At 38.0% G+C, this 19,555-nt stretch overlaps 2 protein-coding genes and 1 long non-coding RNA gene across 3 annotated transcripts; all 3 read left to right on the forward strand.

Moving 5' to 3' along the window:
• Window positions 1-4,080: 4,080 nt before the first annotated feature.
• Window positions 4,081-6,711, forward strand: LOC147511513 (uncharacterized). Its single transcript, XR_015217007.1, has 5 exons — window positions 4,081-4,198; window positions 4,330-4,763; window positions 4,881-5,187; window positions 5,721-5,856; window positions 6,481-6,711. It is a non-coding gene; the product is annotated as an uncharacterized LOC147511513 (long non-coding RNA).
• A 2,868-nt stretch (window positions 6,712-9,579) lies between these two features.
• On the forward strand, window positions 9,580-10,902 carry LOC147511514 (uncharacterized). The gene is made up of 2 exons (XM_086598492.1): window positions 9,580-10,246; window positions 10,367-10,902. The coding sequence occupies exons 1-2, from the start codon at window positions 9,580-9,582 to the stop codon at window positions 10,900-10,902; spliced, it is 1,203 nt and encodes a 400-aa protein (XP_086454618.1).
• Window positions 10,903-11,007: 105 nt separating this feature from the next.
• On the forward strand, window positions 11,008-16,595 carry LOC147511515 (uncharacterized). Its single transcript, XM_086598493.1, has 9 exons — window positions 11,008-11,434; window positions 11,523-12,100; window positions 12,172-12,454; window positions 12,509-12,652; window positions 12,796-12,974; window positions 13,072-13,175; window positions 15,001-15,300; window positions 15,514-15,605; window positions 16,432-16,595. Exons 1-9 carry the CDS (start codon window positions 11,008-11,010, stop codon window positions 16,593-16,595), a joined length of 2,271 nt encoding a protein of 756 aa, XP_086454619.1.
• Window positions 16,596-19,555: the final 2,960 nt, after the last annotated feature.

Raw genomic sequence — 19,555 nt, forward strand, 5'->3', positions numbered from 1 at the left:
TACTTCTCTTTTGATATTTCTTTAATAAAATTGTAAGGGTTTCTGCCACTAACCTCGCCTCAAATCCTCCATAAAGAGAAAAACAGAGCTTCACTTACTGTCAAAAGGTAGTGACAGAAGCCTGGGAAACCAGCTAACTAGACTAATTGATAAGAGAATTGAGTAGACTAAATAGGTTATCTAACTAATCATCATTGTTGCTTACGAGAATTTTTTTAACTTCTATCGACGTATTAAATCGTGGTGACTTTGCTTGCAAATCAAACAGCTAGAACCACCATGGATAACTTGTTTTTTATCTTAAGCTTAGTGAACAAGCAGTTGGGGCTGCCCTTGCTGGTTCATGAACCACGATGAGGGTCGACCTAGTGTTCCTTTCCCTTTGTTTTGATCTCTAAGCATCAAACTTTGAGAAGGGTGCAGCGATCACCCGCAGTTGAAGTCAATCGACTGCTCATTTTCCTCTTGAGTTGACAATGGTCATAGTTGGTGTTTTCCTTTTCTCTGAGCATCCTTTCTTTCTTTGACAATCAGAAAGGCAAAGCTATTGTTTTATGGAGTTTCTTAGGTGAATGAGGAGGAAACTGTTCCCAGACCTAATAGGGTACAAGATGAAGCCCCATTGATGAGGAGGAATAGCACTTCAACTGGTGCAACTATCTCACCTGCGGCAACTGAGAGTAAGCAGCAGGCTTTCTAGCTTACCAGGTAAAAGAAGTGAGAGTGTGAAACACTCCACATTATTGTGCCATGTTCAGTACTAATCAGGGTCTCTTAAAATAGTTACTAAAAGAAGGCCAGCAGGGTATCAAATCACGGCATATACTCTAAAAGCTCAACCTTACAGAGAGAACAACCGCGGATAGAACCCAGGTGGAATACACCTAAAATTGGGGTGGAATAATCTCAATAAACATTAAATATAAAATGTTCTCCCTCTAATCTTGTTCACCTGTCTTTTTTGTGCAAAATTGCAATCTCTACTGATGCTCAGGGGGGAGAGAGAAACACTAATTATGCTTTTGTCCTTAGAATTTTATAATATCTATCTAATAAAGCAGCTTGGTTTTTTTATGCTGTTATATCGAGCGGTCGGGGAGAAAGCATTTTTAGGACGATCCTACGGTGATAAATCAGTCCTACTTACTCTAAACTAAAGAGTCCTACTTTCTTTAAAGATAAAGAAGAAGCCATTATAAAAGATAAAAACAATTTTATCTTTTATCTTTTAGTACATCTTATCCCTCTTTTTATTTATCACAACAAATCTTATAAAAGATAAAAACAATTTGAACACTAATCTTATTTAATTAAAGTATACATACATATCATTATAAAAGCCCTCCAAAACAACTCCACTCAAAACAAACAAATAATTTGGTTTGGAATACAACTAAATTTCATTCTAGACAAAAGTTCAACGTTTTTTCCTTTGCTTTTTCTGGTATACCATTCGTTATTTCCAACTTTTCTTTGCACTTGGGGAACTTCACGAGTTCAGGTACTTGAGTTTAGGTTACCTTCTTTCTCTTATAGCCTTATTTGATGAACCTGCCAAAGACTAATATTTGAACATAATTTCAATTCTTTTTTCACTGTTGGTTACCATTGAAACTGAACCGCAGCATATTTTGTCAAGGTTCTCAAGAGAAGCAGATGACCCTTTGGCTTTTCCGGCGATACCAGAATTCCCGATATACCTATAAGCTCGGCTCTATATCAATCAAAGAATTCAATTTCAATATTTTTGCTTGCTCCCGTGAATGCTCATCCGAAAGATTCTTAATGTTAATTAATTGAGTACTAAATAACCTAAATTTAGTATAGTGGCTGAACCCTCCTTTCCCTCTCGCTATGTGAATTGCCTTAGTCTTTTTATTTTAGCGGAGTTAAGCTTAAGCTTCCTTAAAACGGGAAAATACATTGTTAGGAATCTATTTCATCAGCGATTGATTGCTTTCATTTGCTTTTTCTTCTAGGAAAGGTTACTCTTTAGTGATTGTTAGGTTTCTTTCGGTGGGTTTAAAATCCACTAAGGAACGCTATTACACAACTCTGTGTTTGCTTTTTAAAGCAGCTCCTTCCCCTAATAAGCTCACGAGGACAAGATGGCTGGAAACCAAAGATATGGTCTTGTAGATGCCAATGAAGAAGCTGAAACTTCTCAAGAGAAGCAGATGACCCTTTGGCTTTTCCGGCGATACCAGAATTCCCGATATACCTATAAGCTCGGCTCTATATCAATCAAAGAATTCAATTTCAATATTTTTGCTTGCTCCCGTGAATACTCATCCGAAAGATTCTTAATGTTAATTAATTGAGTACCCGGTTTTGTTTTCCAATCGATTGAGAAGTTGGCAAAGGGTGATGGCTTTGAGGGATGATGATGCTTACCCCATAACCTGCGTCTTCAACAAAGGGATGAGTTAGAAGGATTCTCCCCAATTCAGCAGGAGCAACCTATGAATTCAATATTTAGCCACTCTTTTTTTTTAACACTCGACGCTGGATTATGTTTCCTTTGCTTTTTTTGGTATACCATTCGTTATTTCCAACTTTTCTTTGCACTTGGGGAACTTCACGAGTTCAGGTACTTGAGTTTAGGTTACCTTCTTTCTCTTATAGCCTTATTTGATGAACCTGCCAAAGATTAATATTTGAACATAATTTGGTCGTACTTAACATGTAATCTCATACTTTATGGTATCAGCTTTTACTGTTCAAATTAAATATATCGTTTTTTGATGATATCTATATCAAACCAATCTTTTTTTCACTGTTGGTTACCATTGAAACTGAACCGCAGCATATTTGGTCAAGGGATACAACTTCCTTAAGATCCGGTTTTTTTAATTCATGAAAGACATTATAGAATATATTGAAACCCATATATAAACCTAAATAACCTAAATTGTGCTAATTTGTTGCAGCTGTAATTCAAAGTTGTCTTTTTTTAAGCCAGGAACATTCTATGCCTCACCTTAAAGTCCACAGTTGTTCTAATGGGCATGTTATTAGTCAGGGACAAATTTAGTTCATATTGCATTATACATTTTATCATACTCTGTTGTCCCAGCATAATAATAACTGCATGAACCAAAAAGTTATGACCTGTCATATTAGAAAGCCAATCTTTGGAGATAATTTATCTTGATCTAATACTAGAAAACTTCGATTTCCTTGAAGAAGAAAGGAAGCAATGTTTTTAGACTATGCTGTTTTTGTTTCTTTTGCGAGACGAACTTTTTCTATAATTTATCATTTGGATTGCAATGTTGAAGTGTTCCATTGTGTATCTCTTGTGATCCGTGTTCTAAAAAATGCTAGGCTGTAGTTGGGCAAAAGGAAAACAATCTTTTTAGACTATATATGCTGTTTTTGTTTCTTTTGCGAGACGAACATTGCCATTATTCAATTCTTGCACTTTCTTTCTTTGCCTCTTTTATGCTTTTAGACCCTTTTGCTATGCACACTAAAGTATACACTACAAGAAAATCGACTTTTTCCCACGGATTCCCGGTATTTTTAGTCACGGTCATAAACCCTTGCATAGTTTCCTACGAATTTTGACCGTAGCAAATAAGTTTTTCCTCATTTGGTAGCTTTAATACCTTTAGCCACGGTTTAACTGTTTAATTGGCCGTGGGTGGAGCGACGGTCGAAACTGTTGGGTACAATTTTTTTAACCAGGACGGTTGTTCTTCGCGTTTTGACCGTGGGGTTAGGGCTGAAAACACTTAGAAAAAACAAAAAAGACACGGTATTTCTTCCTCCACCCACATAGCCTTCGTCCCCCACCACCACTCAACCCCATTTTTTTTTTCCATCTCAACAAGGTCTTGAAAGCAAAAATCATTATTTCAACTTTAATTTTCTTAGGATTTATTGTGGGAAAGGGATTTAAAGCTGTTTTCTCCTTCCCCAATCCCCACCACCGCTTAGCTTCGCCCCGCACAATTAACCACTTACTTTTTTATCTATTTTTTTTTTTCCTTTTACTACTTTTCACATCTGAAAATGGTAATGAAATCAAAAAAATTATTTCAAGCATCGATTTTTTTTTCTAGGGTTTTATTTGACAAATTTTTTCAAGTTTAATTTTCGCAGTGTTTACAAGCTTTGTTTCTCTTCATTACTCAAAGACATGTTTTTTTTCCTTCAACGTCTCAGCTTGGAATCGTTGCTGACCAAAACCCAGGTCAGTTTAGTTTCTTCAAGGGTTTTCATATTCATTTATTTTACTCTTCTATTTAAAGATTGTACCTTTGCCTTTCCAGTTTTTTTGGGGTTTATTGTGTTAATTACTGTGTTTCCATATGTGTATAACAGATAATTGGTGAAGTAAGGTTGGAATTTCGGTGTTTGAATAGCTAATTGGATTTGTCACTGTTGGGGTTTTAAACTGCTGTATAAATCTGTAGATTCGGGTAAGTTGGGGACAGTGGGTTTCAGGTACTCCTCTTTATTTTTGTATCAGCGAGCAGGGCTTTGTCATGTTCACTCACCCAAATGGTAGACTTACTTTGTTCGGGAAGAGCGAAGTGAAGTATCTGAAAGGTTTGTTTGGTGATGATTTTGCTACTGAAGAATGGGAGCTGGACTGGTCGTTTTATGGCTATGGTCCCTTTTCCAAATGGTATCTTGGCGATGATGATTCTTCCTTGTCTGAACTGAGAAAATATTATAAGGAACCCAGGAATTTGTCAGGTGCTGGGGTGGTTGTTGGAGATGGTTATGTGCGAACCACAAGCGATTTTGATAGGGTATGTGCATTTCCAGCTGATGCAATTTTATATGATTTTGTCTGGTGAACTTTCTTTAGGACTATTTTATTATTGTGTGTTAACCTCCCCTCCCCTCCTTTTTTCTATATAATCCAGAGTCTTCTTGAGAAAATTGCGGAATTTGTTCCTGAGTCACTGCAGTGAATGGCCAATATGGATGCTAATATACAAGCAAAAGAAAGAACTATGATCATCGAAGCTGAAATTATGAATAGATCTTCTGAAGTAGTATATATTGGGAAAGAGAGTAGAATTGCTCCGTCGTAAGAGAACTTGGGAAGTTGACCTGGTATTCACATGATGACAGATAAACGACTTATCATCAGGAGGACAGATTATTCTGTTCGGTCTGTTTCTGTGCGGCACAAAGTCTTCTGGAGATTCATAATAGCTGATAGTTGTTGTAAGTTTGTTATGAACCACTCTCTTAGTTTTATGTTTATTATTATTATTTTGTATCCCTATTTTTGCTTAATGTATTATTAGTGGATACTACTGAAAAATGACCAATTGGTTTAGGTAGCCGAACTTTTCATATAGGATTATTGGATGATGGCATAAGACAGTTCGGCTTGCACTATCATCATAATGACACTTTGTATAAATTTTTATAATTCAAAATTAATCACCATTGGATCATCTTTGGGTAGAAACGCATAATCGTATGTATATCCGTATTTGACAGGTATACCGTATATATGACAAGAGCTAGTTGACTTGTTATATTGTTTTCTTATCAGCAATCTTTAATCATTAGAACTCTTTAACAATGTTGCATTGTTAAAATGCTTTTTAGTGAGCTAGGATACAAAAAATAGAAACATCTCAAGCAGTTCGGTTCTCTATTTGGCATAATACTGTTTGTGTTTTATTTATGAAATTTTCCGGTGAAGAAAATTTTGCATTACAATTCATCCAGAATTTTGAATTTTGTAGAACTCAAGGCTGCATTTCATTGGAACTTGGAGGAATCGTTATCGTAAATTTTCCCAGCTGTGGGTTTAAACATGAAAATCCCACTGTTGATGCTTCTAATGTTGACCAAGGAACTTCTGTTATCCATATTGACAGGGTAATATTGTGTATCATATTACTGATTTGATGCATTACAAATTTACAATATAGAGTAATGCATATTGTAACCCAATATGTCCTTCATTATGTCAGTTTCTCGTAACACACATGGATACATACCGGTGTATCCGACACATATTTTATTTGAAAATATGGAGTGTCAATGTTACATGCAATATACTGAATGACCCATTAGAGTCTTGATTTTGACCTGATTGCTTTACCGCATTATCTTATTGTTTGCAATTATATGCTATCAACTAGAAGTTTCTACCTCTTCACTTGATCTGTTACAATTGGTATTGTTGTCAGTCTATGTATTTAGGGTTTTGTGTGTGTGTGTGTGTGGGGTGGGGGTTCTGCTTATCTGATATACAGTTATTCCCTATACAAATTATGTGTGTGTGTGTGGGTGTGGGTGTGGGTGTGTGTGTGTGTGTGTGTGTGTGTGGGGGTGTGTTGGTTTGTTCTGCTTATCTGATATATAGTTGTTCCCTATACAAATTAAAGAAAAAACGTGGAAGGGGGGGAGGGGGGGACACTCTAGGAGAAATTCTGTCACATGTTATTTATAAAATTTGTAAATACATCTTTTAGGGGTGATAACCATGTGCTTTTCCAGGACTGCTTTTTTGTGTCAGTAATTCTCAGAAATCGTCCCGAATTGCGAGACAAGCCTGGAGCTGTGTGCCATTCAAACAACCCAAGAGGAACAGCTGAAATTTCGTCTACAAATTACCCTGCTCGAGACTATGATTGCTTTTTTGTAGAGTTTTCTGCTTATAATTCAGTTTTTCATGTTTTATCTGGTGCCTTGAGCCTTTGACACTATTTTATAAATTTATTAATAATATAATTGTAGGAGTAAAAGCTGAAATGTTTGTTAGGGATGCAAAGGCTCTTTGTCCTCATCTTGTCATTAAATTGTAGAATTTTGAAGCTTATGAAGTTGTAAGCAGTGCATCGAGTTCCTTATATTGATGTGTGGATTCAAGATTGCACATTTGTTTTTGTTTATTTATATTGTTCCTTATAATTCATCTGTTGGTGCTGTTATTGGCAGGTTGCCAATCAGTTTTACGATATTTTGCATAAGCATTGCAATAGAGTGCAGGCGTGTACATGTTTAGAGATGTAATTCGTTCCATTTTCACCCTTTTATTCCACGTAATGTGACCTATAAGAAAAAAAATTGTAATTTTGATCTCTTGAAACAGGCAGTAAGTTGTGATGAAGCATTTTTGGATGTAACCGACCGAAAGTGGATGAAGATCTTGAACATACGACTTACATGAATCGACAGAGATATTTGAAGCTACAGGAGGCACTCCTAGTGCAGGGGTTGTTGCTAATATGCTCGTGGCTCGCCTTGCCACACGAACTGCTAAACCAAATGGTCAATTTTTTATTTCTCCCAAGAAGATTAGGTTTTGGAGTTGTGTTATTTTTTTAATTTTTCCATTAGACTCTTGGTTTCTGTTGAATCATGGTGATGAAGCATGCTTTGCTTCTGTCTTATTTTATTATCAGATGTTCTAGTATCGTTCGATAGCTTGTGTGCGTCTGTGGAAAAGTTACGTTAATTGATGGATTTATGGCCTGCTAAATTAGTCTATCTTGTTTTACACTGTTGATTTATGGATTGCACTGTTGATTTCGTCGATGTCGAAAGCGGGTATCTTCTAAAAAATGTATGTGGAAAAGTTACGTTAATTGATTGATTTTGAGGTGTAGGATGGTTAGGGGAGTTTTGGTAGGTCTTTGTTGATTGTAGGTGAAATGACCCAGGAATTAAAATATCAATATTTTTTTTAAAAAAAATAAATAACTCTGCCACGGTCCATAGCCGTCGCAAAAGCACTTCTTCCCACGGAGTTCACTTTACCCACGGTCAAATAACATCAGCCAAAAACCAAAATTCACTACGCAAACAGCAAATCCCACGAACCAAGACCGTAGGAAATATCTTATCCCATGGACCATAACCGTTGGGAAAACTATTTTTTCCCCACAGACTAACACCGTGGGAAATACTAACCTTTTTCGATGGCCTTTCCTACGGGTTTATGCCGTGGCAATACCCATGGCAATTACCGTCGCAAGGACCGTCGCTATTGGTGGTCTTTACCGACGGTCATGACTGTCGCCAGACCATTTCCGACGCACAAAAAGCCCACGGTCCAAAACCGTGGGAAAAACCCTTTTTCCATAGTTTTGGACCGTGGCGTAAAACCTGTTTTCTTGTAGTGATAGTACATGCGTGTAGCTTTGGTAGAAGTTCTAGTGGATCGAAACTCTTTATATTTTAATTATACAAAAGTCGATAACTCTAATTAGAGGTACTGGTGACATGGTTGCATTTTGCACGACTCCGAACCTCCCTTAATAGTTATTCCTGGTCATAGTTGTATACCACTTCCATTTATTTGCTGCAATTTCCTTATCAATGTTTGATTATCAGCCATGGATAAGGCACCACCTGCAAGTGCATTTGATGTTTCTGTTGTTGACGCACCACTTAATTCTACCAATGAACCTACCGCATCTGTTCAGGTATTTGAAGTTCCTTTTTCACAGTTTGGTTATGTTTGATTCTTATATGATTTCAAACTTTTAAATTTTGTAACAAAGAAAAACTCTTTTGTTAATTTGACAACATTCTCATTTAATTTTTTTATGCGGCTTTTCATATACTTGCATCATGCAGCAAAGAGAATTGGATTATATAACTCGAGTACGTGAGCATAAACAACGGATCATTGACCATGTGCTTGCTACCCTTGCTAGGGTATGTAACATATATACGTTCATTATAGGCGGTGGTTGTTTACAGCCTTCTGATGGTTATGTTTTATCAAATATAAAATGCAGGTTTTGGAAACACAAGGAAATGAAGGCCATCAAGTCCAATCACCTCCTGTGCAAAATGAGGTTGTAGTTACTCCTCCACAATCCACTCTTAATGTTAGTCCGACCAATGTTTTTACACCCTCTCAGCCTTCTCGGCGCAAGTTGGCCCAACGCAATAGAAGAGAAAAATAGCTCATAAGTGGTAGAAGCAGCAAGCGAACAAGAAGGAACTTAGAAGCAGGCCTTCAAAATATACCTGTGTCCATGTCTTCCATATGTAAGTTTCATTTCTTTGTGTGTTTTCTATAGCATTGTTTTCAGTCAAAAATATTTCCGTTCCTAGTCCATTATGAATTTTTTTTCTACATGTTAGTGACACCCAAAACGAAATGGAAGTGGATGATCTTAGTGTTAGTCCGACCAATGCTTATACACCTTCTCAGACTTCTCGATGCAAGTTGGCCCAACACAATAGAAGAGAAAAAGTGCGCATAAGTGGTAGAATGAACAAATGAACTAGAAAGAACTTAGAAGCAGACCTTCAGAATATTCCAGTATCAGTGTCTTCATATATGTAAGTTGAATTTCATTGTGTTTTCTATAGCATTGTTTTCAGTAAAAAAAAAATTTCATTCCTAACTCATTAGGATTTTTTTCCCTACATGTTAGTGACACCCAAAGTTTAAATGGATGTGGATGATTATTTTTAGCCTCTTACAATTTGGTGTCAATATGGCGTAACTCGCTAATATGCACAACAATGTCCGTCATTATCTTGGAAAGATGGATGTGGAATGCTCATTTTGTAAAGCTCTGCACTAGAAAGATGAAAGGCTAGCAAATACATCACCAAAAAAGACCCTTTTTCGGGATGTGTTGCAAACAAGGAAAAGTCAGTCTTCCTCTACTTAGTCCATTGCCTCCTGCGATTCAAGATTTATATGATGGTAGTGACGCCAAAGCTAGGTCATTTAGACAACATCTTCATCAGTATAACTTGGCTAATGCATTTTACGGCCTCGGTTGTCAACCGGATGACCGAATATTCAGCGGTAGTGGTCCTATTCCATTCACCGTTCATGGTGAATTACGCCATCAAATTGGATCATTACTACTACGGAACACGAGAAAGATCCGATTTATGCTCAACTATATGTTTATGACCCACCCGAGTGCCCTTGATGTGCGTCATCGCGAAATCCAAATGAGGCGTGATGTTTTAGATATCATTCAGAGTATAATCGCCGATTGTAATAGATTTTCTGAAAAATTTCGTCAAGCATATGATATATTGAGTGCTCGCACAGCTGAGGAAAATGACGTGGCAGCTTATCTCCATTATAATACATCTACTGACCAACGGCGATACAATCTTTCTTCAGCAAATGAAATTGCAGTTGTTATACCTGGGGATGGAACTAAAATCAGAAGCACAAGGGATATCATTCTTCATTATAGATCAGGCAATGCACTGAAGCGGATTGATGAATGTAATCCCGCTTATCTACCCCTGCATTATCCTTTGTTTTTCCCTCAAGGTGAGCTTGGATGGTCAACCGAAATGAAACTTTATGATTTCAATGACGACGATTCGAGGTGATTGACTCAGATGGTGTTCTATGCATATCGTTTGTTTGAACGTCATACTGAATATTCAGCAATACTCCGTGGTGGAAAATTATTTCAGGAGTTTTTGTGTGATGCTTGGGCTTATACTGAGCAAAATCGGCTATACTATCATTATACCCACCAAAAGGATCTTCGTGCTGAAGTGTACATGAGTTTGACAGATTTAGCTGAGGGTACGGATCCTGATCCGGTTGGTCAACGGTTTATTTTGCCATCATCATTCATTGGAAGTCCAAGGTACATGTATGAGATCTTTCAAGACTCAATGGCTATAACACGTTACAATAAGCATCCAGTTATATTCCTTATGATGACGGCTAATTCTCACTGGCCAGAAGTGCAAGAAGCCCTTTTGGAGAACCAAAATGCATTTGATCGACCTGATGTTCTTGCCCATGTTTTCGAACTGAAGAGAAGAGCTTTAATGAAATTTATCAAGAAGAAAAATGTGTTTGGCCGTGAAGTAGCTCATATGTACACCATTGAATTTCATAAGCGTGGCCTCCCGCACATGCATGCACTCTTTTTCCTCAAGCATGAAGATAAAATTTGTACCGCAGCCTAAATTGATCAAATTATATCTGCAGAATTTCCCGACCCAGATAAGGATCCCTTTCTCTTTGATACAATAAAGAGTTGTATGATCCATGGACCGTGTGGTGTTAAAAATATGAACTCACCGTGTATGGAAAATGGCAAGTGCACAAAGCATTTTCCACATGAGTTTACAGACGCGACAACCATACAAAAAGACGGTTATCCACTTTATATGCGTCGCAACACGGGACGTGTCTATTTGGTGAAAGACAAAGAGGTTAACAATAGGAACGTTGTCCCATATAATCCACAATTGGTGAGGATGTTTAATTATCACATTAATGTCAAAGTGTGTGCAGGATTGCAATGTGTTAAGTACATCCACAAGTACATCTACAAGGGCAATGACAGAACAACAATGGTGTTGGACGGCGGAAATGAGATTAAACAGTACATTGATGCCAGATATATTGGACCACCAAAAGCAGCTTGGCGGCTATTTGGGTTTTCCTTACATGAAGAGTTTCCAACTGTTGTAAGGTTATCTCTTCACTTGCCAGGTATTTAACACTTGATTAAACAATTTTCATCAATATACTATTAAGTTATACTGGAATGCCATACTATTAAGTTATGATTTTTTGCCAGGTATGCATCATGTTGTGTTCAACCCTAAGGAACCGATGGAGAATATTCTTGAGAGGGCGAAACGACAAAAGTCGAGTCTCACTTCATTCTTCGACTGCTGTGCTTCAAATCCAGATGCTCAGGCCTATACTTACCAAGAATTCCCCGAGCACTTTGTTTGGCACAAAATAGAAAAGGTATGGACTAAAAGAAGCAGTGATTATGCTATTGGCAGGATGTATTTTGCCAAGCCCAATGAGGGAGAGAGGTTTTACTTGCGTCTACTATTGACCATCGTAAAGGGCCCAACATCATTTGAGGATCTTCGCAAATTCGAAGGTATTCCTCATCCAACATTCAAGGCTACGTTTGTTGCACGTGGACTTCTTGAAGATGATGGAGAGTGGATACATTGTTTAGAAGAAGCGGCGATAATGAATACTGGATATCAGCTAAGGAGATTGTTCGGCATTATTATGTTGGAATGCAATCCAGTGCAACCACATTTGTTGTGGGATAGATTCTCAATAAGTATATGTGATGACCAAGCACACAAATTACGAACTATCTTCAACATTCCTAATCCATCAAAAGAGCAGGTGACAGATATTATATTAATGCCTCCTTCATGTAGCCTATATTATATTATTAATACACAATTTTCCTGCAGGTGACAGATTACGGGTTGCATCTATTGGAGCAGTTCCTCATGGAATCTAAAAACAAAACTCTAGAAGACTTTCCCCCGATGCCCCGACCACTAAAACAATGGAACAAAGGGATTGGAAATAGACTAATTTGGGAGCAACGCCAACTCCAGTTTGATTTACAAGATGAACAAATCAACCATAACATTGATCGTCTTAACAATGAGCAACGCCATACGTTTGATACCGTGGTTGATTCAGTCATGCAAAATGCAGGGGGAATTTTCTTCTTAAATGGAGCTGTAGGTACATGAAAGACATTTGTGTATAATACAATTACAGCTAAATGTCGTCATCTAGGACATATTGTGATTGTAGTTGCCTCATCTGGTATTGCGTCGCTTTTATTAGATGGTGGTAGAACAGCTCATTCAACTTTTTCTATTCCTTTTGATATGTTGGAGAACTCTATGTGTGGCTTCAAAAAGGATTCGCTCCAAGCAGGTCTATTTAAAGAAACAAAACTGATAATTTGGGATGAAGTCTTGATGCAGCATAGATTTTGTATTGAAGCGGTTATTTGATTCGCTCACTCCGGGATGTTTATAAGAATGAAAGACCATTTGGTGGAATCACTGTTGTTCTAGGCGGTGACTTTCGACAAATTCTGCCAGTTGTACCACAAGGTGAACGTGAGGATATTGTAAGTGCATCACTGAGAAGGTCTTTACTCTGGAAACACATCAATGTTTTATCTTTGGTGCAAAATATGAGATTAGACAGTGACTTGCCAGAGAACATGTTGTTCTCCAATTTCTTGATGGAGGTATTACTTAATTTCTTGAAAAAAATAATGTTTTTTGCTGACCATTTTAAATTATACACAATCACTCATCTCATATGCTCTCATTTGAAATTTTCAGGTTGGAATGAAACCAGAAGAAAGTGTTCAATTGCCGTCAGAGATTCAAAATTGTAGCAATCTTCATGACTTGCTAAATAATGTATATCCCGGTCTAAGTGGGCAGTATGAAGCTGACCCAAATTATTTGACCGAAGCGGACTATCCTTTCAAAGACACAACGCGATGATGTTAGCACTATAAATGAAACCGCACTAGATATGTTTTCCCGGGAAGAAATTGTTTGCTTAGGTGTCGACAAGTTAGCGCCGGTGTTGTTGATAGTGGAAATGCAAATAGCTATCCGAATGCAGTACTTGAACTCACTCGATCCTTTTGGGTTGCCTCCATTCAAGCTTACTCTCAAGAAGGGATGCCCAAGAATGTTCTTTGAGAAATATAGCACCAACGGATGGACTTTGTAACGGACGCTACCGATGATTGTGTGCACAAGGCCACATGTGGTGCAAGTTCTAATCTTAACCGGAGAAAAGCAGGGAAATACGCTTTATCTCTAGAATATCATTAACGCCTTCGACCAATGAAATACCATTTCAAATGACCAGACGACAGTTTCCGATTTGATTATCGTTTGCAATGACGATAAACAAATCACAAGGGCAGTCTGTTAAGTACGTTGGTATTGATTTGCGGAACCAGGTATTTAGCCATGGTCAATTATATGTGGCGTTATCAAGATGCACTTCTTCAAAACGAATAAGTGTCATCCTCCTTCCTGATTCTTCAAACCACACAACTAATATCGTGTATCCTGAAGTCCTACTTTAGTTTGAGAGAAGGTGTATTTCGTAACTTTTGAGCTTTGATGTTTATTTCTCAATTTCTTTTTATATATATGGTTAGGAAATAAGGAACCCTTCATTGTATATGAGGATTTGAATCTAGATCTTTTTAGATAAAAAAATATAATATTTGATAGGATAATGACTTCTAATCCAAAACAATCTCAGTAGTATACACCCTCCATAAGCACTCAATATTAATTTTGTAAATAATAGTTATTAGATTTTTGTGTTTTTTTTGTAGCTTTTAATTTAATTAATAAAAAAAATGAATAGCGTTATGACTTGAGTGTCGTAGCTTTGTTAGTTTAAGTTTGAACGCTTTTACGCTCGCTTAGTTCGTTACTATCGCTACGACAAAATCTGACAAAGTTACCGCGTTTAACTTCGTCAGTCTAAGTTTGAATGCTTTTACGCTCGCTTAGTTCGTTACTATCATTACGACAAAATCTGACAAAGTTATCGCGTTTAGTTTTGTCAGTCTAAGTTTGAACGTTTTTACGCTCGCTTAGTTCGTTACTATCGTTACGACAAAATCTGACAAAATTACCACGTTTAATTTCGTCAGTCTAAGTTTGAACGCTTTTATGCTCGCTTAGTTCGTTATTTTCGCTACGACAAAATCTGACGAAGTTGCCACGTTTAGCTTCGTCTGTCTAAGTTTGAACGCTTTTACGCTCGCTTAGTTCATTACTATTGCTACCGCAAAATCTGACGAAGTTACCACGTTTAGCTTTGTCAATCTAAGTTTGAATGTTTTTACGCTCGCTTAGTCTAATTTTGCCAAGTTAAGTTAGCATTGGGGGCGTTTTTCTCTACATGGGGCGTTTCATTCTATTTCGTTTCATCTACATAACTCAACAACATTGTCAGTTTTCCACAGGTATGTTATCTGACATCACAACGATTTTTAATTGCAAACACATACTTTATTTTTATTTTCATTACAATAATTTTTAGCTCTATGATATTACATTCACACAATCACATAATCACTGGTTTGGGAAAAGCCAATGTTTCCTTATCAGTTTTTTGCTTGTACAACTCGTACAACTCTTTCCGTTTCAAGGGAAACTATATGCCAGCTTAATTTTTTTTTTCTAAGGCATTGTTCCGATCCTTCTATGAGCAGTTTACTCTGCCAATAGAAATGTTGAAGGACCCTCGACAGTCAATCCACTTTTAAAAGTTCAAATTGGCCAACTCCCTGAAGAGACTACTTTTATTTCAGCTGAACTTCTAGAAGCGGAGAGACAAGAGCTTATTTTGTTATTGCGGAAGAATAATCATGTTTTTGCTTGGCGAATAGAGCAAATGTCTGGTATAGATCCTTCGGTGGCTTGTCATAAACTCGACATTGATCCCAATGCAAAACCAGATCGACAAAAGCCCCGAAGGATAGCCCCCGATAGAAAGATGAAAGTGAAAGATAAAATCGATCGTCTCTTGTCTGTTAACTTTATAAGGCCTGTGACTTATCCAACATGGATGTCAAATGTTGTCGCAGTGCCTAAAAAGAATGGAAAATTACGTGTTTGTATCGATTTCACAAATCTCAATAAGGCTTGTCCGGTTCATCCGTATCCATTGCCTCGTATATCTGAAATGGTCGATGCAACATCTGGTTTTCAGCGTTTGTCTTTTTTGGATGCTTATTCTAGTTATCATCAGATTCCGTTATTCATTGAGGACCAAGAGTTCACTGCATTCATTACAGACCAAGGCATTTACTGTTACCAGGTAATGCCTTTCGGTCTGAAAAATGCTGAAGCCACATATGAAAAGCTAGTCAACACTATTTTTTCTGACCTACTTGGAAAGACAGTCGAAGCATACATCGACGACATGGTTGTCAAATCTACAGAAGCACCGATCATCTTATCGATTTGCAAGTTGTTTTAATGATGACTTCTCCAATGTCAACATACGCGTTTGAATCGGCTAAGTGTTCTTCGGTTTATCATCCGTAAATTCTTAGGATACATGATGACTAGACGCTGAATTGAAGCAAACCGGATTAGATTCGAAATGTCCTTGAAATGCCTTCTCCGACGTCAAAGAAAGAAATTCAACGACTTATAGGGCCTTTGGCTGCCCTAAATCGCTTTTATCTCGGTATTCGATCGATGACGCCCTTTTTCCAAACATTGAAAGACGCAGCAATTTGGACGGAGATTTGTGAACTTGCATTTCGTCATTTGAAAGAAAAACTTAGTCCAACCTCCGGTTCTTGCCGGATCCAAAGAACGGGCAGCCTATAGGTTCAGTATTTAGTCGCCATCGATCATGCCGTAAGTGCCGTCTTATTTGTCAACGGTGGCGATGGGCGCCCTATATTTTTGTTAGCAAGACTCTTTACAACCTCTTTGAAACAAGATATTCTCGAGTGGAGAAAATTGCATTGGCTTTGGTTCATGCCGCTCGACGCCTTAAACCTTATTTCGTGGACGAAGTCGTCAAAGTTTATAATGAAATATCCATCTGCGAAAGCTTTTTCGCAATGCTTTCGAGGAATCAAGTCGCCTGAGAATGGGAAAGTTACCTTAGCGCTTATAACATTGTGTTTGAAACTCGCACAGCTGAAAAAGGACAAGCTTTGGCTTCGCTAATGGCTGATTTTCCAATTGAGGATATTCTTATGTCTGACACATTACTAGACGAAGAGAATGTCGTCGATAACACGCCATTACCTCTCAGGGATGATGATTTGCCAAACTTATCAGATGTATCTGCTGATTGTTAAATTGTTTACACTGATGGTTCGCATAATAAGTTTGGCTCCGGTATTGGGTGTGTAATCTTGCAACTGAATGGAGAAAAAATTGAGAAGTCAGTGTGTTTGGGTTTTGACGCTTCAAATAATGAGGCCGAGTACGAATCTGTCATTTGCGGCTTGCGCACTGCTCTTCACTTGGGGGCGACTAAGCTACAATTATTCACAGATTCTAAGTTAGTCGCTAACCAGTTTGGTGGATCGTATGCAGGTCGTGACGATAGAATAGCGGCTTATGTGGACTTAATTCATCGGATTGCTCAAAATTTTGATTCTATCAGTATTGTGCAGCGTCCGCGTCATGACGTGCGACATGCGGATTCTCTCGCATATTTATCCGCGGCAGTTAAGTCAGATAAGCCTCACCAGATTACCATTGAATTTCAAAAGGAACCAAGTATCGATCTGTCCATCGAGGATGTGCGCGATATGTACATCACTCAGAGTTGTTTTTTAATCAAGACATTTTATGAGGAATCACGTCATGCCAATTTGATATCTCCTGTGCTGACTCGGAAGCGCAAGCGTGATCTTGATAATCAAGCTATCATTGCAGAGAAAATGCTTGATCCACAACTTATGCTATCAGATGACCACAATGATCCTGTCAATGATATTGTCTCGGTCCATACTGACGACGATCATGAAGTTGACAATGCTCCAGAGGTTCCTGATATAGAGCTAAGTTTTCCATTTACACCTTGTGACGAAGAGGATTGGCGTCTTCCTTATATCTCATATTTACATGATCACATCTTGCCTCCCGATCATAAAGTGGGTGATGATCGTGTCAAACGCGATGCTTGGAAATATTGTCTCATATCGACTTCGAGCGGTGCATTTGCAACTTTATCGCAAAGGCACAAGTCTTAACCCTATGCCGTTGTCTCGCCAGAAATGAAGGTTTTTGCTCGCTCGGGCGGAAATTTATTCAGCTTATGTGGGAACCACTCCCTGGCGTAAGTCTCGCTCATAGAGCAATGACACAAGGATACCGGTGGTCGTGACATGCAAAAGGATGCTAAAAGCGTTTGTCCGAGAAGTGTGTTCCTTTGTCGTAAATATGCTAATATGGGAAATCTTCCAAAGAACGGAACTTCATCCAATCTTGAGCCCTTGGCCGTTTGCAAAGTGGGGTCTTGACATCATGGGTCCTCTTCCGAAAAGCTCCCCGGCAAGTGTTCGTTTCTTACTCGTCACAACTGATTATTTTACCAAGTGGGCTGAAGCTATGCCCTTAGCCCAGATCCATACTTTAGATGTTAAAAAATTCTTATGGCAAGACATTGTTTGTCGTTTCGGTATTCCAACATCATTGACTTCCGACAATGGCAAACAATTTGATGCTGAGGAAATTTGACAATTTTGTTCTGACTTGAAGATTAATCACAATTTCTCAGCACCATACCATCCTCAAGCTAATGGACAAGCTGAAGCTACTAACAAATCCATTCTTGCAATGCTCAAGCGACGACTTCAACATGCCAAAGGAAATTGGGTTAAGGAACTTTCTGCGGTTATGTGGGCTTATCGAACCACACCTAAACATTCAACTGGATTTTCTCCGTTTAATCTTGCTTACGGTACGGAAGCGGTCTTGCCTACAGAGTTGATGACACCAACCACACGAACTTCTAACGTGGAATTGGAGTCGAATGATCAAGCACTTGCTCAAGCCAAAGCCTTGATAGATGAGACAAGAGAGGTTGGTCTTCAACAGTTAATTCGTTATCAAGCTGATATGAAATGAAAATATGATAAGAAAGTTTGACTTAAAGTGTTTGAGAAAGATGACTGGGTACTCTGTCGAAAGACGAGGTTGATAGATTCCGATAAATTTGGAGAAAACTGGACAGGTTCATACATCATAGATCGCCCTGCCACCAAAGGATCTTATTTTCTCTGAGATTTTGATGGGAATGTTCTCGATAAGCCGTGGAATGCGTTTCATCTGCGCAAGTTCTATAAGTAGATTTTAGTTGTGTTTTTCCGTTATCCTGGAGAAATAAAATAATACAATATTTAGTTTGTTTCCAGTTCAGGCATGTATTTTCCGTTGTTATCTTTGCATTTTTTAAGACTCGGTAATCAATAAAGAAGCAGTTCCTTCACTTCAGTTCCAATAGTATAATTTTGGTTTTAGCGAACCTTATAATCGCTATAACAAAATCTGGCGAAATTACCATGTTTAATTTCGTCAGTCTAAGTTGAACACTTTTACGCTCGCTTAGTTGTTACTATAGCTATAACAAAATCTGGCGAAATTACCACGTTTAATTTCGTCAGTCTAAGTTGAAAGCTTTTACGCTCGCTTAGTCGTTACGATCGCTACAACAAAATCTGGCGAAATTACCACGTTTAATTTTGTCAGTCTAAGTCGAACGCTTTTACGCTCGTTTAGTCGTTACTATCGCTACAACAAAATCTGGCAAAATTACCACGTTTAATTTCGTCAGTCTAAGTTGAACGCTTTTACGCTCGCTTAGTCGTTACTATCGCTATAACAAAATCTAGCGAAATTACCACATTTAATTTCGTCAGTATAAGTTGAATGCTTTTATGCTCGCTTAGTCGTTACTATCGCTACAACAAAATCTGGCGAAATTACAACGTTTAATTTCGTCAGTCTAAGTTGAACGCTTTTACGCTCGCTTAGTCGTTAATATCGCTCCGACAAAAAATGGCGAAATTACCACGTTTAATTTCGTCAATCTAAGTTGAACGCTTTTACGCTCACTTAATCGTTACTATCGCTCCGACAAAATCTGGCAAAATTACCACGTTTAATTTCGGCAGTCTAAGTTGAACGATGTTACACTCGCTTAGTCGTATTATCGCTACAACAAAATCTGGCGAAATTACCACGTTTAATTTCGTCAGTCTAAGTTGAACGCTTTTACGCTTGCTTAGTAGTTACTATTGCTACAACA

The sequence above is a fragment of the Coptis chinensis genome, chromosome 3 (genome assembly GCF_015680905.1).
Source record: "Coptis chinensis isolate HL-2020 chromosome 3, ASM1568090v1, whole genome shotgun sequence".
NCBI classification, from domain to species: domain Eukaryota; kingdom Viridiplantae; phylum Streptophyta; class Magnoliopsida; order Ranunculales; family Ranunculaceae; genus Coptis; species Coptis chinensis.

Bases quoted from the DNA above. Each gene is read 5' to 3' on its own strand.
- LOC147511514 (XM_086598492.1), top strand. From the start codon at position 9,580: ATGTGTTGCAAACAAGGAAAAGTCAGTCTTCCTCTACTTAGTCCATTG. The intron at 10,247-10,366 runs GTGAGCTTGGAT...CTGAATATTCAG, and splicing joins TCCTTTGTTTTTCCCTCAAG to CAATACTCCGTGGTGGAAAA.
- LOC147511515 (XM_086598493.1), top strand. From the start codon at position 11,008: ATGAACTCACCGTGTATGGAAAATGGCAAGTGCACAAAGCATTTTCCA. The intron at 12,101-12,171 runs GTGACAGATATT...ATTTTCCTGCAG, and splicing joins CTAATCCATCAAAAGAGCAG to GTGACAGATTACGGGTTGCA. The intron at 15,301-15,513 runs GTCTGTTAACTT...TGCTTATTCTAG, and splicing joins GATAAAATCGATCGTCTCTT to TTATCATCAGATTCCGTTAT.